A 17325-nucleotide genomic window follows, 5' to 3' on the forward strand; every position below is an offset into this window, starting at 1 on the left:
GCGGGTATGATTGAAACTAATGCGATCAATATGCTTAGTGCACAAATGAGTAATATGATGCAAATGTTACGTCGTCAAACCGGATGTGGTCCGAGTTCTTCTATTAATGCATCTGTTGCTTGTTGTTCCATATGTGGAGGAGAACACGACCCTAACAAGTGTGTTGATGTTGAGCAGGCTCAATTTGTTAATAATTACGATAGGAATGATCAAAACAATCCATACTCAAATACATACAATCCGGGGTAGAGGAATCATCCAAATTTTGGATGGAAGGAGCAAGGCAATCCTTAAAGGCCCAATAATCTGTCGGGATTCCAATCGAGGGCACAATAGACGAATACTAAACCGGATTGGAAGATTGCGGTGGAGAAATTGGCAAAAGGAATTTCGAAGAGATTCGAGCGAATAGAGGGGCGGTTGGATTAATTGACCGGAATGTATAAAAATGTGGAGATCCAAATTGATCAAATCGCCAATTCTATCAACAATCAAAATCAGGGGTAATTACCAAGTAAAACGGAGGTGAATCATAGGGAACATGTCAAGGCCATTTCCTTTCGTAGTGGTAAACAACTAGAAGACCCTCCAATGATAGAAAACAAAGGGAATGAGGAGAGTGTTAGCGGAGAAGATGAGCAATTGGAGAAAGAGGTAGGTGTGGGGGAAGGTGATAAAGAAAAATTGGAAGAAAAACAACCAACTTCCTACAATACCGTTCTGATACCTCTGATAGTGCCATTTCCTCAATGACTCTAGCCAAATAAACTCGACAAAGATTTTGATAAATTTGTAAAAATTTTTAAACAATTGCATATTAATATTCCTTTAATTGATGCCATTTTGCAGATTCCTTCGTATGCCAAATTCCTCAAGGAGATAATGACGCGCAAAAGGAAATTGGAGGATCGCGAAATAATAGCATTAACTGAGGAGTATAGCGCCATCATACAAAACAAGCTGCCACCAAAGTTGAAAGATCCGAGGAGATTTTCTCTACCTTGCACTATTGGTAACATTGAATTTTCAAAAGCATTATGTGACTTTGGTGCAAGTGTGTCCTTAATTCCTTTAACGGTGGCTAGACAACTAGCGTTGCATGAGCTAAAACGCACAAATATTACTTTGCAGTTAGCAGATCGGTCTATTAGATATTCACTAGGAGTCTTGGAGAATGTACTGCTCAAAATACAAAAATGTATCATTCCGGTGAATTTTGTGGCATTAGATATGGAGGAAGATATATCTATACCAATTATCTTAGGTAGGCCATTTTTAGCAACTGCGGGTACTATTATTGATGTTAAAAATGGCAAACTCAAGTTTCAAATAGGTGAAGAAGAGGTAGTATTTAATTTGAATGAAATGAAAAAAATACCCTTCTTTTACTAATCATGCTTGTTTAATTGCCACAATGGATATGCTAACCAAAAAGGTGAATCGAATCAATCTCGATGTCGATCCTCTTGAGTTTTGTTTAATAAGTGCAGGGGTGCAAGAGGAGAATGATGAAGAAAGAGAATTATAGACCCAATATTTGGATGCACAACCTCTTTATAGGAAGGGGTATGTTTGAAAATCTTGGACAAGAAAAGAGACTTCCACCACCGTCGGAGATAGAAACTCCAAAACTTGAACTCAAGCCACTTCCTAACCACTTGAAGTACGAGTTTCTTGGTGAAAATGAAACTCTTCCAATGATTGTTAGTGCTTATTTGGAAGAAGAGCAACTCAATAAGTTGCTATGAGTCTTAAGGAAACATAAGAAGACTATAGGATGGACCATCTCTGACATTCAAGAAATTAGCTTTTCTTTATGCATGCATCGAATTCTCTTGGAGGAAAATTGCAAACCGGTAGTCGAAACGCAAAGAAGGCTTAACCTGAACATGAAAGAGGTGGTAAGATTGAAAATTATAAAGTGGTTGGATGTAAGTATAATCTTCTCTATCTCAGATAGTATTTGGATAAGTCCAATTCATGTTGTTCCAAAGAAGGGTGGAACTACCATAGTTAAAGGGAAAATGATGAACATATTCCCTATAAACTTGTGGTAGGATGGCAAGTGTGTATTGATTATAGAAAGTTAAATTCAGTCACAAGAAAAGATTATTTTCCCCTACCCTTTCTTGATCAATTATTGGAGTGTATTGCTGGTTATGATTTTATTGTTTCCTTGATGGATTTTCAGGTTATAACCAAATAGCCATAGCTCCGGAAGATTAAGAGAAAATCACCTTCACTTGTCCATATGGCACATTTGCTTTTAGACGAATGCCATTTGGCCTTTACAATGCTCCAGCCACATTCCAACGTTGTATGATAGCTATTTTTTCTGATTATATAGAGAAAGTTATGGAGATTTTCATGGACGATTTTTCGGTATATGGCTGATCGTTTGACCATTGTCTTCATAATTTGGATTTGATTTTGCAGTGATGTGAAGAGACAAATCTTATGCTTAATTAGGAGCAGTGCCGGTTTACGGTTCGAGAAGGAATTGTTTTTGGGCACAAGATTTCATCTCAAGGAATAGACGTGGATAAGGCAAAAATAGAAGTGATTGAGCGAATGCCACCTCCAACTAATGTCAAGTGGATAAGAAACTTTCTTGGACATGCGACCTTCTATAGATGTTTTATTAAGGATTTTTTCAAAATAGCTAAGCCATTATTTGATTTACTATGCAATGATGCTACATTTCATTTTGATGATAATTGTTTAATGGCTTTTGATAGGTTAAAAAAGGAGTTGACGTCAACACCAATTATAACATCACTAGACTAGTCACTACCATATGAGTTGATGTGTGATGCAAGTGACTATACAATCGGAGCTGTGTTAGATCAACGAAAGGAAGGAAGGTTGCACGTAATCTATTATGCAAGTAAAGTACTCAATGAAGCACAAATTAACTATGCGACCACGAAGAAGGAGCTTTTGGCGGTGATATTTGCTTTAGATCTTATTTAGTAGGATCTAAAGTTATCATTTATACAAACTATTCAACTCTTAAATATTTGCTCCATAAAAAAAAAAGCAAAATCGCGACTAATTCGTTGGATTCTCTTATTGTAGGAATTTAATTTAGAGATTAAAGATAAAAAGGGATCGAAGAACCTAGTGGCGGATCATTTTTTGCGATTAGAATATATCCCTACCAATGATCAAATTCCAATTAAAGAGAATTTTCAGATGAGTTTGTTCTTGCACTGACTAAATCCCCATGGTATGCAGATTTTGCTAATTTTTTGGTAAGTGGAATACTTCCCAAGGGTTTGAATTTTCACCACAGAAAGAAATTTTTTTGCATGATGTTAAAAGTTACTTTTGGGAAGAACTGCTGCTTTATAAACATTGTGCCGATGGTATGATAAAAAGATATATTCTCAAAGAGGAGGTACGTGATATTTTGTTTCATTGTCATAACTTAAAAACGGGAGGACATTTTAGCACTTCTAAGACCGTAACTAAGATTTGGCAATCGGGATTTTATTCGCCTACCAGATACCGAGATGTTTGGGAATATGTTAAAAATTGTGATGCTTGTCAAAGAACTAGAAATATTTCTAACAAAAATGAAATGCCCTTAATTACTTTATTAGAAATTGAGTTATTTCATGTATTGGATATAGATTTTATGGGGTCATTTCCTAGTTCTTTTAACAATAAGTACATCTTAGTAGCGGTAGATTATGTTTCTAAATGGGTGGAGGCAATTGTTTCACCTACAAATGATACTAAGGTAGTACTCCTTCCGTCCCAAAATTTGGGACGCTTTTTGGGAAACACACTTTTTATGCACAGTAGCATTATGAGGACACACTTATCTGACTCTTTCAATCGTACCCTTTGCTGTTTGTGGAGTAAAACAACAAACTGTTGGGAACCACTTGCCATTAAGTCACTTTGACTAAAAGGCAAAGACAATCAGAAGGGTATAACTTCCGATGATGTGTTATGGCTGGGTCCATTAGAATTGGTTAGTGCAATCTTGACTTTTCAATAGAAGGGTATAACTAGAAAATAATTTCAAAAGTAGTTTGACTTGTTCAAAGTGACTCAAATTTTGGGACAAGCAAAAAGCGGAAATATGACATTAACAATGGGACGGAGGGAGTACTTAGATTTCTTAAAAAGAATATTTTTAGTAGATTTGTTATTCCTAGGGCCATAGTAAGTGATGAAGTAAAGCACTTTTGTAATAATCAATTTGATTCTTTATTACTTAAGTATGGTTGTAAGCATAAGACATTACTTCCATACCATCCACAAGCGAATGGACAAGCAAAGTTAGCCAACCGAGAGATAAAGCTTATCTTGAAGAAAATGGTGAACAAATCAATGAAGGATTGGGCAAGACGACTCAATGATACATTATGAGCTTATCGAATGGTATTTAAGACACCTTTGGAGATGTCACCGTATTTATTAGTATTTGGAAAAATTTGTCATTTACTTGTAGAGATCGAACATAATGCATATTGGGCAATTAAAATGATTAACATAGATTTACATCTTGTAGGTGGGAGGAGACTACTTGAGTTGAATGAACTTGAGGAACACCGGTTACGTGCTTACGAGAATGCAAAAATCTATAAGGAGAAAGTAAAATATTGGCATGATAAGCATCTCGTATCCAAACAATTTGAGGTGGGGCAAAAAGTGCTATTATACAATTTACGCCTTAGGTTGTTTCCCGAAAAACTCTAATCAAGGTGGTCGGGACCATTTGAAATCACTCAAGTGTTTCCTTTTAGAGCTGTTGAAGTGGTAAATGCAAAAAATGAACGGTTCAAGGTCAACGGACAACGATTGAAACCCTACTTGGCGGGTGAAATTGTCCCCAAAGGACATATGAGTCCTTTGGGTGACTTTTCTTCAAAGAAATGAGCCAAACCTTTTGAATCGAGCCAACGACTATAATCAAAAGTGCTATTTGGGAGGCAACCCAATGTTTTTGTTTAAGATGTTAATTTGGTATGATTTTATGTTTAACGCATGTAATTAAGTTAGTTTGTTGTTTTTATGTTATAGGTTTGGTAAATGGAAGAAAAGATGACCATTTGAGGTGAAAAATGCGAAATTTGATCAAGGAATTCAACCCTTCGATTCGCATTAAAGGTGTATTTGATCCATTCAAAATGGGTAAAATGCATGTTTCGATCATTTTACATGTGCATGCAATGATAATTTTGGCAAAAGAATGGTTTAGGATGCATTTTGAATAATTGGGGTAACATATATATTTTTTTTAAAAGTTAGCATTTCTGCAAAAATTTGCAGAAAAAAACGTGGATTACAGGAATACGCGACTTAGAGTCGCGTATTACGTGAATCGTGTTTTCACCCCTGCAAAAATTGTATAGAAAATGCGACTTGAATACGGGACTCTAAACCGCGTATTCAAGAAGGCGCATTTTCAGACCTGTAATACGCGACTTGAAGTCGCGTATTCATAGAAGTCGCGTTTTCATCCTTGCGGAATTTGTATAGAAATGCGACTTACGCAAAATGCGACTTGAAGGCCTGTTTTGTCTAGTCACGTATTCTGTCATTGTACAAAAGCTAAAACACGCGACTTGCTTGGCCAGTTTTCTTCTTCATCTTCTTCCTTCAACTCGCGTTTTCCCTTCTCCTCTCACACACAATTCACAAAACTCCATTTTTGCTCCATTTTCTTGTAAAAAAACATCAACCCAGCATTTTTTGATCATCCTAGAGCCTTACTAACCGATTGAAATTCAAGATCAACACCTAAAAATCGGTTTCCAAGAAGATTGGGGGTTAGGGTTCTTAGATTACAAATTCTTCAATTAGAGGTCAATTGGAGTGAATTTGATAGGGCTTTTCGCACAATTATCATCATCAAACATCCTTCTACGTGATTGAGGTAAGTTTCTTCATCAAATCTTTGTATGTTAGAAGTTGATATTTTTCAATTTTCTGAGCTTTCTGACATCTTTTAATTTCAAATTTTTGATAATATATATATTGATGTTTTTGGCCTCCATGATGCTTATTAAGGTTGTTTAAGCATGTTTACATGTTCAAATGTAGCAAATTGATGATTAATAGTTCTTTAAATTTTTAATTTGCTATATTTGACTAAAATTAGAAAGTTGGCTTGGAATGCTTTTAAAGCCATTGGTGATAAATGATTATGGTATAAAATGGATGATTGATGATGTTTTAGCATGCGCATTATATATAGTGAGAAATTTGGATGATTTTGTGAGTTAATAGAATACCTTTTGATTAACCATGTTTATAGTTAATTGCGTATTATTGTTCCTAATTACTGATTGCTATAATCATGATTAATGCTAATTTCACTAATTGGGATATAATTGTTATATATTTTGATTAAGATGGTGATTTTGGACAATTTTTGGCATGATATATGTCTTTCTCTTATGGTCATTTAAGTATGTTTATTTGATTTCTTATGATTTGGAGGGATGTATTTGTGGTTATTTGAGTCAATTCATGTTACTTATTGTCAAAAATATGAAATGTGTCTTAGTACATGTGGACAATTGAATCCTTTTTATTAGGTACTATAACTAGGGGAAAATAGGTCGTATATTCCTCCTCTAGTAGTGATGACATGGAGGTTAGTGAGGAGGTTGAAATAAGTGAGGAAGAGAGATCACCTTCTCCTCCACCGGTTAGTCAACGACCAGGTGAGGGCATTTTTCGTAGTGCTGAAGCATCCATTTTTGACAGTGCCAAATTCACCAACCGTAGGAATCAAGAGTGGCACGAGGAACACGCTAATTTGGAGTTTCTTTTTGAGATGCACGTGAGTCCCGAAGTTGAAATGGTGTATCGTATCTCAGAGGCATTTGATCAACTTGGTTGGGCACTGATTCTCACCTTGCCGACTCAGTACTATCCCGACTTGGTGCGAGAGTTCTACGCTAACATTGAGTATAAAACAGGTCATAATGGTGAGATGGTGGAGTCATGGGTGCGAGGAACGTGGATCATTTTGTTGCGGTAGCGCTTAGTGGCCATTGTGGATTGTAATGACCAAGGCCAGGCAATCGACCTGAAGAAGGGATTTATCGTACCAAATAGACAATGGGATCCATCTCATGCCATGCATAGGTTTGGTCTGGACTACCAACCTTTTTGGTCGTCAAGGAAAGAGACAATGTAGGCAAGCGTCCCTGAACCTCGACATCGTCTCATTATCTACATGACGGCACATAATGTCATACCCAAGAAGACGGGGCATACGGAGGTCCGTAAAAGTGACATCTACTTTCTTGACTACCTATGCTCGAATTCCACTGCCGAACATCATTATTAGCCATATAAGGTCTACGGCGAGGCGGCGGACTACTTCGTTCAAATTGCCATTTCCTCGTCTGCTTTCTTTGGTGTTCGAGTGGTTTTATGTCAACTTACAAGGGGTGATTTGAGAATTTGTTAAGCCGAAAACCGAGTTACCGGTTTCTTCCCTTTGTCGTCTAGGTATTGGCACAGAGAACATCCCTCAACCTATGCGAGAAAGGCGATAAAAGGTGAGACATGGTCGAGAGGAAGTCAGACTTTCCACTGCCGCACCTCCGCTTCCACCGCCACAATCCAACTGGCAGCGGCTCTTTGGTCGCTTGGACGACATCGAACATCAATTAGCTAGAATGGATACTCGCCTGCATCACATTGAAGATCATCTAGGCATACGTCCACCTCCTGCGGATGATGAAGAAAATGACGACTAGGGCTCCGGTGCACAAAGAATGATCTTTATCCTTATTTTCCGTTTCGCTTAGTGTTCGTTGTGTATTTTGTTTTTAACTTTTCTTTAAGGGCAGTTTAACTTGCACATTTTATTTTGTATATTGGAACTTGTGGCAGTTACTAGTAGATAGTGTTTATCTCAATTCATATCTTTTGATGATTACAAAACATTTGGATGTTACTAATACCTTTTTGTAAAAGACCCTTTTCAGAAATAACACCAAACAGGAAAAGAAGATCAAAGAGGATGAAGAGTACTGAGAAAGATGTCAGACGCACAAAAGGAGATTATCAGACGTCCAACATCCTTTGAGTATCTTCGGACGTGTGAAGAACTCAGACTCGGACGTCCGAAGAAGACAAGCCGGGGCTTCTATGATTACTAATCATGATCGGACGCTCAACACTTGAGTATCGGACGTCCGACAACCGTTGCTGTTTTTCGGACGCAACACTCTGGACGCATCGGCCGTCCGAAGAAATTAAAGAAAAAGTTCCAAGTATGCATCCTACCCTCGGACGCATGATCGAACGTCCTAAGAGATTCAAGAAAATTTCCAGAACTCATTGATCTCGTTCGGACGCATAAAAACTAAACATCGGACGTCCGACAGCACCAACGGCTAGTTGACTCTTCAGTTGCCTTTAGTCCGTTGACAGCATTAATTGAAGAATTTTCTGGTCTCCTATAAAAAGAACAAAGTCAATCACCTCAGGGCATCTTTGCACATCAAGTCTACATCAGATCGTGAGTGATTCAAGTGTTAGAATTCTCAAAAGGAACATTTGTATTCTTAACTTGTGCAATATTCTTATAGTTTTTCAAGTGTGACACAGCTTTTTCAATAGTGTAGCTTAGTGAGGGTTCTTCGAGTGTTTGTAAAACTTCCTTGCTTGACCAAGTGTGGTTTGGGGCAAGAAGGAAGTGATCCCTCTCTTTTACACAAGATATTGGTTGCAAGACTGTTCAACTTGAAGTAACTTGATATATAAGAGTGTAGCTCAAACCTCATTTGTGTTTGAAGCCTGGTTTGTTTCTCTACTTTCATTTACTGCTTTTCTACATAAATTGTTCTTCTCTTCATCTCACAAATACCTGTGCTCTCTTGCTATCTGGTCCATTGGGTGATTTTTTTAGAAAAGAAAGGAAGACTTTCAAAAAGTGGCCTATATCTTAGCTATTTTTTAAAAAAACCTAATTCACCCCCCTTCTTAAGTTGTCTTCGATCCTTACAATTGGTATCAGAGCTTGGTCTCCTAGAGATTAAGCTTAAGCGGCTTGGAGTAAAGATGACAATCAGTCATGCTATGTTTGTTGAGGGACAATCTGTTACTAGGCCTCCCATGTTTACTGGTTCCAATTATGTTAGTTGGAAAGAAAGAATGATTATTTTTTTGCAATCCATTGACATTGAGCTATGGTTTATTGTGAATGAAGGACCACATGATGCTAACTTTCTTGATGCAGAAACAGGTTTGTTACGGCCAAAAATAAGAGTTGAGATGAATGCTCAAGATAGAACCAATCTCACATTGAATGCCAAACCCATGAATGTTCTTTATAGTGCCTTAGACTCAAATGAGTCAATTAGAGTAAAAGGATGTAAATCTGCCAAAGAAATGTGGGATAAGTTAAGAGAAATTCATGAGGATAGTGACAACGTGAGAGAACAAAAAAAGTCCATTCTGGTCACTAAATATGAATCTTTTAAGATGGAGCCTCATGAAAACATCGACAAAATGTATTGTAGATTCAATGATCTGATCAAAGATTTAGAGGTGCTTGAGAAGGAGTACTCTCTAGGGGAAAAGAACAGGAAAATTCTGAATGCTCTATCGAAGGATTGGGAAAGCAAAGTGACTGCCATAGAGGAAGCCAAGGATCTAAACTCTTTATCTATTGAATCTCTGATTAACTCTCTAACTTCTTACAAACTGAAACTTAAATCTAAGATGCAGGATGAAGAAGACACAAAAGGAAGAAAGAGTATTGCCCTGAAAGCTTCACAAGGTGAAGATGAAACAGCCTCACAGGATGAAAATGATTTGGAAGGTGATGACAGTGATATTGCACTCATCACAAGAGGCTTCAAAAGATTTCTCAACAAGAGAAGATTCAGGAAAGGCGGATCCAGCAATTCCTTTCCAAATCAGTCCAATGACTTCAGAAACAGAGGGAAACTGGAGTTCAATAAGAAGCTAACTGATAAATGTTTTGAATGTGGCCAACCAGGACACTATGCAAATGAGTGTCCAATGAAGAAAAAGAAAGAAAATAAGGTTGAACGAAAATCAAAGTTCAACAATTTCCAGATTACCTGGAATGATTGCAACTCAGAAGGCGAAGTCGAAAAAGAAGAGGAATCTGCACAAGTGGCTTTCATGGCCATTGGAGATGAAGAGATAATACAGTGCAACTCTCAAACTAATAGTGATAGTGAATCTGATGATGATGTTAGTTCTTTTCTAGAAAAAATGCACAACAGCTTGAAAGAATCCTATGTTAAAAACAAGGAACTAAAGCAAAAAATTAGCTTTCTAATACAAGACAATGCAAATCTTTTTCGACAAAACAAGTATCTTAAGCATGAAAACGATAACCTGAAAAGGACTGAAACTGTTATGCTTGCTGAACTTTACAAAAAGAAAAATTTCTGTGACACATTCAGAAATGAGCAATGTAGCTTAAGAAAAAAGATGGATGAGTTATGCCAATTGTTGCACCATTTGAAACAGAATCATCTTCAAAAGAATGACACTGTACCTTATGTTAATACTCATCAAATAAGACTGAATCAAAATGCAAATGAGTTTGCTATTCACAGGAGAAGGCAAGTCAGATTCATTAAACCTGTTCATTTGATTGATCCAATGTCAGTATGCAATTTTTGTTGTCAGTTTGGTCACATAAATAGTAACTGCTATGTTAAGAAAAATATGAGAAATGGCATGAGATGCATGTGGGTAGTTAGACATAAGACTAACTCTCAAGGACCCAACATGTAAAGGGTACCAAGTATTATCTTATGGGTTTGTGTGTAGGTGAATCAGAATAACATTGCTAAAGAATCAAAATGATTCATTGATAGTGGATGTTCAAGACATATGACTGGTGATGCATCACAATTCATTAAACTCAAGCAAAAGGCAAGTGGAAAGGTAATGTTTGGAGATGATAACAAAGCCAAAACTGTTGGTATTGGTGATGTTGGTAAGAATGGTCAAACCTTTATCCACAATGTTCTTCTCGTTGATAATCTGAGCTATAATTTATTAAGTGTTATCCAATTGTGTGATAGGAATCTGTTTGTATTGTTCAAAAAGCTTGAATGTCTAATATTTGACTCAAAGTTCAACATTATTTTCAAAGGAAAAAGAGTTAATGATGTATATGTAGTTGTTCTTGAAGAAATTGATTCCTCCTATCTCAAATGTCTCAAAGTAGCAAATGAGGACCCATGGTTATGGCATAGAAGGTCGTGTCACTTCAATATGGACTTGCTAAAAGAAATTTCTAAAAAGGAACTGGTTAGAGGTCTCCCAAAAATCAGATTTGAAAAGGACAGAATTTGTGATGCCTGCCAATTTGGAAAACAAGTTAAGGTATCTTTTAAACCCAAGAAATGTGTCTCTACTTCAAAACCACTTGAACTTCTGCTTCTTGACCTGTTTGGTCCTACACAAACTACAAGCCTTGGTGGTAAGAGATATTGCTTTGTGATTGTTGATGATTATTCTAGATATACCTGGGTGATATTCCTTGCTCATAAAGATGATACTTTTAAGAATTTTACTTCATTATTTGCCAAAGTACAAAATCTGCTTGGCTTGAAAATTGTCAGGATTAGAAGTGATAATGGGACAGAATTCAACTTCTGTGGCTTTCCAGAATTTTGTGATCATAATGGCATTACTCATGAATTTTCTATTGCTAGAGTCCCCCAACAAAATGGAGTTGTAGAAAGAAAAAATAGAACTCTCCAAGAGGCTGCTAGAACCATGCTTAGTGAATGCAATTTACCAAAATATTTTTGGGCTGAAACCATAAACACAGCCTGTTATACCATGAACAGAATTCTTTTAAGACCAATTTTGAACAAAACCTCCTATGAACTCATGTTTGACAAAAAGCCTGTTGTTGGTTACTTCAAAATATTTGGTTGTAAATGTTTCATTTTAAATATCAAGGAACATCTTAGAAAGTTTGACAAGAAATCTGATGAGGGAATTTTCTTGGGATATTGTGAGAACAAAAGAGGCTTCAGAGTTTATAATCGTAGGACACTGATTATAGAGGAGGCGATACACATTACTTTTGATGAATCTGATGGTGACATCTCTAAGAGTTGTGGTGAAGATGATGATACAGGTGTTCAAGAAGAACTAAAGAAGCTAGCAATCAATAATCATGACTCTGCCCCACCAGAAACTGATTCAAAGGATACTGACACTCAGGTCAGTCCAGCTGGAGAAGTGAATGAGAAAGATACTACTGCTCCTAATGATCTTCCAAGAACCTGGAAATTTGTTCATAACCATCCTAGGGAGCTTATAATTGGTGATCCTTCTGAAAAGGTCAGAACTCGTTCCTCTAAACACCTAGTAGATAATCTTGCTTTTGTATCACATATTGAACCTAAAAATGTTGTTGATGCATTGAATGATAAGCACTGGATTTTAGCTATGGAAGAGGAGTTAATCCAATTCGAAAGAAACAAGGTTTGGACCCTGGTTGCTAGACCACAAGGCCATCCTATCATTGGCACAAAGTGGGTTTTTAGAAACAAAATGAATGATAAAGGGGAAATTGTTAGAAATAAGGCCAGGCTGGTGGCTAAGGGATACACTCAAGAAGAGGGAATAGATTTTGATGAGTCTTTTGCACCTGTGACCAGGCTGGAGTCCATAAGAATGCTTTTAGCATTTGCATGTTTCAAGAATTTTAAATTATTTCAGATGGATGTTAAGAGTGCTTTCTTAAATGGCTTTATGGATCAAGAAGTTTATGTTGACCAACCTCCTGGTTTTGAAAATGAATCTTATCCAGATCATGTGTTTAAACTCTCAAAAGCTTTATACGGATTAAAGCAAACTCCTAGAGCATGGTATGAACGTCTGAGTGGATTTTTGATTGAAAATGATTTTAAAAGGGGTATTATAGATACTACACTTTTCACAAAACAAAGCTCACGAGATCTTTTAATTGTGCAAATATATGTGGATGATATTATATTTGGTGCTACTAATGAGAGTTTGTGCAAGGACTTTTCCATTATCATGCAAAAAGAATTTGAAATGAGCATGATGGGAGAACTGAACTTCTTCCTTGGACTCCAAGTGATTCAAACCCAAGATGGAACATTTATAAATCAAACAAAATACACCAAGAAGTTGCTGAAAAGATTCGGAATGGAGGATTCAAAGCCTGTTGGAACACCTATGTGCACATCTACCAAACTTGACAAAGATGAAGAAGGTACAAAAGTTGAAGAGAAGAAGTATAGAGGTATGATTGGAAGTTTACTTTATTTAACTGCTAGTAGGCCTGACATCATGTTTGCTGTGTGTTTATGTGCTCGATTTCAATCCTGTCCAAAGGAATCATACTTGAATGCGGTAAAAAGAATCTTGAGATATCTTAAAGGAACCTTAAATTTTGGCTTGTAGTATCCAAAATGTCATGAACTTCCTTTGTATGGATTCTCTGATACTGACTTTGGTGGTTGTAAAATAGATAGAAAAAGTACTACTGGCATATGCAACTTTCTTGAAAATTGCTTGGTCTCTTGGTTTAGTAAAAAATAAAATGCTATCTCACTGTCCACTACTGAAGCTGAATATGTTGCTGCTGGTGCTTGCTGTGCTCAATTGTTATAGATGAAAAACACATTGAATGACTTTGGTTTAATATATGAATGTGTACCCATGTACTGTGACAATACTAGTGCAATCAATCTAACAAAAAATCCCATTCAACACTCTAGGACTAAGCACATTGATATAAAGCATCATTTCATTCGCGATCTTGTCTCCAAGGGGGTAATCAGTGTTGAGTTTGTTTGTTCTAAGGAACAGATCGCTGATATCCTCACAAAAGCTCTTCCGTTAGACCAATTTGTGTCCATGAGGACAAAATTGGGTGTTTCAGAAAAAATGTTCTAAGTCTTATTTCTAGTCAATCTTTATCGGACGTCCGATGAATTGGAACGGACGTCCGACAGTGTTTTTCGTCCAAGTTTCAGAAAAACCCTGGTTCGGACGGTTGTGTCGGACGTTTCACTTCGTTCGGACATCCGACACTCAAAAATTGAGTCCTATAAGGCAGTTACCCATTCTTCTCAGTTCATTTTCCTCCATAAGTCTCGGACGCAACCTTTCAGTTTCCTCTAATATTTGAAATTCAAATTCCTCTCTCCTCAAACCAAGTTCCGAGAAATTGAACCAACCAACTTAATTACACCTCTATTGCTCATTGATCACTCATAAAAATCACTCCTAACCCCTAACTACCCCAAAACTCCCAATTCACATACGAAACCCTAACTTCACATAACTCCCTCCCTGCGGCTTCTTAGTGCACTCTAGTTGACTTTTACTGCATTCTTCCTCTGTATACCACATTCTGCATCAACAATCATATCCACATTGCATCATGGTTAGAGTCAGAGGAGGATCTATTAGTGCCGGACAATCCTTTAGGCTTAGGGATGAAGACATTGAAGTCGTGGAACCACCTCCTGTGGTACCCAAAAAGAAAATTGTGACCCGTGGTGATAAAGTGAAACAAACTGCCCAAAGAAAACTGGTTACTCCAACTGCTGAATCATCTGATGAGCAGATGGAAGGGCAAAACTCTGAAGGGAACATTGTTGGTGGAAACGAGGAACCAGAGCAGGCTACCCAGGGTGATGAAACTGTCACAAGATCCTCTGCTAAAAGAAAGAGGACTGCAAAGAGGAAGAGCACTCCCCAATCCAAGAAAAAGCAATCTGCTGATCCCTCTGATGATCAGCAGAATGTAGGAAACACTACTGGGAGTCAACAAACTCCTGAAGCCTCTACCAGGAAGTCTCCAAAGACAAGAACTGAGGCTCAAAACGTAGGGGCATCTGCCACACAAACCTCAAATAGAAAACGTTCTGGAAAGGCTCCTGTGTCTCAGCCAATAAAAGAACCTACTCCTCCTCCAAAATTCATTGATGATGAAGCTAGAGACAGATTTGAGTTAGTCTCTCAAAAAGGGTTTATCACCCAAAGGCTCATCCTTCCCTATGAATTTCGTAAGCTTGATCTTGAACCAGTTATTAAACTGTTTGAATTTCAGAAATGAACTCATCTTCTGACCATTCCTAATGTCTTTTACCCTGACATGCTTTATCAATTCTTTGCTAACCTTAAAAAGGGTAAATCACACACTGAACTCATCTCTAAGGTCAATTCTGTAGACATCATGTTAACCCCTGACATTATGAATTCCATTCTGAAAACCAGTATTGAACATGGTTTCAAAGAAAAAATTGCAAATTTCTTTTCGTATGAGGAGTTTCCGTCTACCTACCATCATTTTCACAATGCTAAACTCATGACTTATTTTCAAACCACATTCAATACTCCTGCTGAAGCAAGACTGGATAATCTCAGTCCTCAGAATCTGATCATCTTTACCATCATTTTAAATTTGTTGGTGCCAACTGATGGTCACAGAACAGATGCAAACAAAATGGAACTCTATCTTTTTTACTGCTTTGTTGAAAAATTCGCATTGACTTTCGTTTTGTAATGTGCAAGTTTTTGCTCAAAATCAGCACTGACAGTCGTAGGAAGCTCTCTTATGACAGATTTCTGACTCCTATCATTGCCTATTTTGAAATACCTTTTTCTGGAAAATCTCCCAGAGACAGTGCTTTTTCAGTTTTCTCAAAAGCTTACTTTGAACGAAAGAACTTAAAATTTTTTGAAGGCCATTGGTGCTATAAGGAGACTGTGGCTGAGTCTAGAAGGAAAAATTTTCATGAAACCCCTGTCACTCCTAGAACTCCTCGTGATCAGTCAGACTTTGTCTCTCCTTTCACCATTCATCCTAGAAAGTCTGCTAGCAAATCCTTTGCATCCAATTCTGAAGTCATTTCCTTGCTGGAAGATCTCAAACAGCATGTCTTGCTTATTGAAGAAGGTCTCATGATGACCATGACCTCTGATCAACAATCCTCCTTCATTGAAAAAAGAAACCTTCTTGTCCCTCCAATACCTGAGAACAATGTAAATGAGCCAAGATCTGTGCCCACAGGACCAACTACTGGTACTGAGACAACACCAGCTTCCAGTTCTCAGTCCAAGAATAAAGGCAAGGCTCCAGTAATTGAGGAAGCATATGAAGATGATAATGAAGAAACTGAGGAAGAAGAGAACCCTGAACAGTATCGTCTGGCCAGGCGAAGGCCTGGATCATAAAAAATCACCATCTAGGCACTACTAGGTAACTGCACCTTAATCTAGGACTATAGTTCATCTTTTGCATTGCACTTTTGTACTAAGTGTTGAACACCTGGTCTGTATAACTGGATATTCTCTACTGTTTATGAATGTTATAACTAAGTGTTTGTTATGAATGTCTTAAATGATTGTTATGAATGGTTGTGTGTTGTTGGAATCTGTTGAATGAATGTGTTTGTTATGAATATTACTGATTGGAATCTGATGAATGATTGATTCCAAACTGTGCTGAACATTGTTAATGAGTATATTGATAATATTTCTGATGGATCGTACTGCTGGTACCAAAACTGATACTCAATCTTGTGATGACAAAAAGGGGGAGAATTGGATTTGGATTAGCACTGATGATGTAGAGTAACTAGTTAGGGGGAGTCAGTTTCAGGGGGAGTTGCGTTGGAGCAGCACTGATGGTGTTGATTGTGTTTCTTCTTGTACACTCATGCACTTCGTTAGGGGGAGCTGTTATATCCCAGTTTGTATATTTTTTGCTCTATCCAAATGTTTTGTCATCATAAAAAAGGGGGAGATTGTTTATTTCAATTCATATCTTTTGATGATTACAAAACATTTGGATGTTACTAATACCTTTTTGTAAAAGACCCTTTTCAGAAATAACACCAAACAGGAAAAGAAGATCAAAGAGGATGAAGAGTACTGAGAATGATGTCAGACGCACAAAAGGAGATTATCGGACGTCCGACATCCTTTGAGTATCTTCGGACGTGTGAAGAACTCAGACTCGGACGTCCGAAGAAGACAAGCCAGGGCTTCTATGATTACTAATCATGATCGGACGCTCAACACCTGAGTATCGGACGTCCGACAACCGTTGCTGTTTTTCGGACGCAACACTCTGGACGCATCGGCCGTCCGAAGAAATTAAAGAAGAAGTTCCAAGTATGCATCCTACCCTCGGATGCATGATCGGACGTCCTAAGAGATTCAAGAAAACTTCCAAAACTCATTGATCTCGTTCGGACGCATAAAAACTAAACATTGGACGTCCGACAACACCAACGGCTAGTTGACTCTTCAGTTGCCTTTAGTCCGTTGACAGCATTAATTGAAGAATTTTCT

General features: G+C 37.5%; 1 protein-coding gene across 1 annotated transcript; it reads left to right on the plus strand.

Moving 5' to 3' along the window:
- Positions 1-591: 591 nt before the first annotated feature.
- On the plus strand, positions 592-1748 carry LOC113739202 (uncharacterized). The gene is made up of 3 exons (XM_027266439.1): positions 592-654; positions 850-1344; positions 1491-1748. The coding sequence occupies exons 1-3, from the start codon at positions 592-594 to the stop codon at positions 1746-1748; spliced, it is 816 nt and encodes a 271-aa protein (XP_027122240.1).
- The last annotated feature ends 15577 nt before the right edge of the window (positions 1749-17325 follow it).

The sequence above is a fragment of the Coffea arabica genome, chromosome 4c (genome assembly GCF_036785885.1).
Source record: "Coffea arabica cultivar ET-39 chromosome 4c, Coffea Arabica ET-39 HiFi, whole genome shotgun sequence".
Classification (NCBI taxonomy): Eukaryota; Viridiplantae; Streptophyta; class Magnoliopsida; order Gentianales; family Rubiaceae; genus Coffea; species Coffea arabica.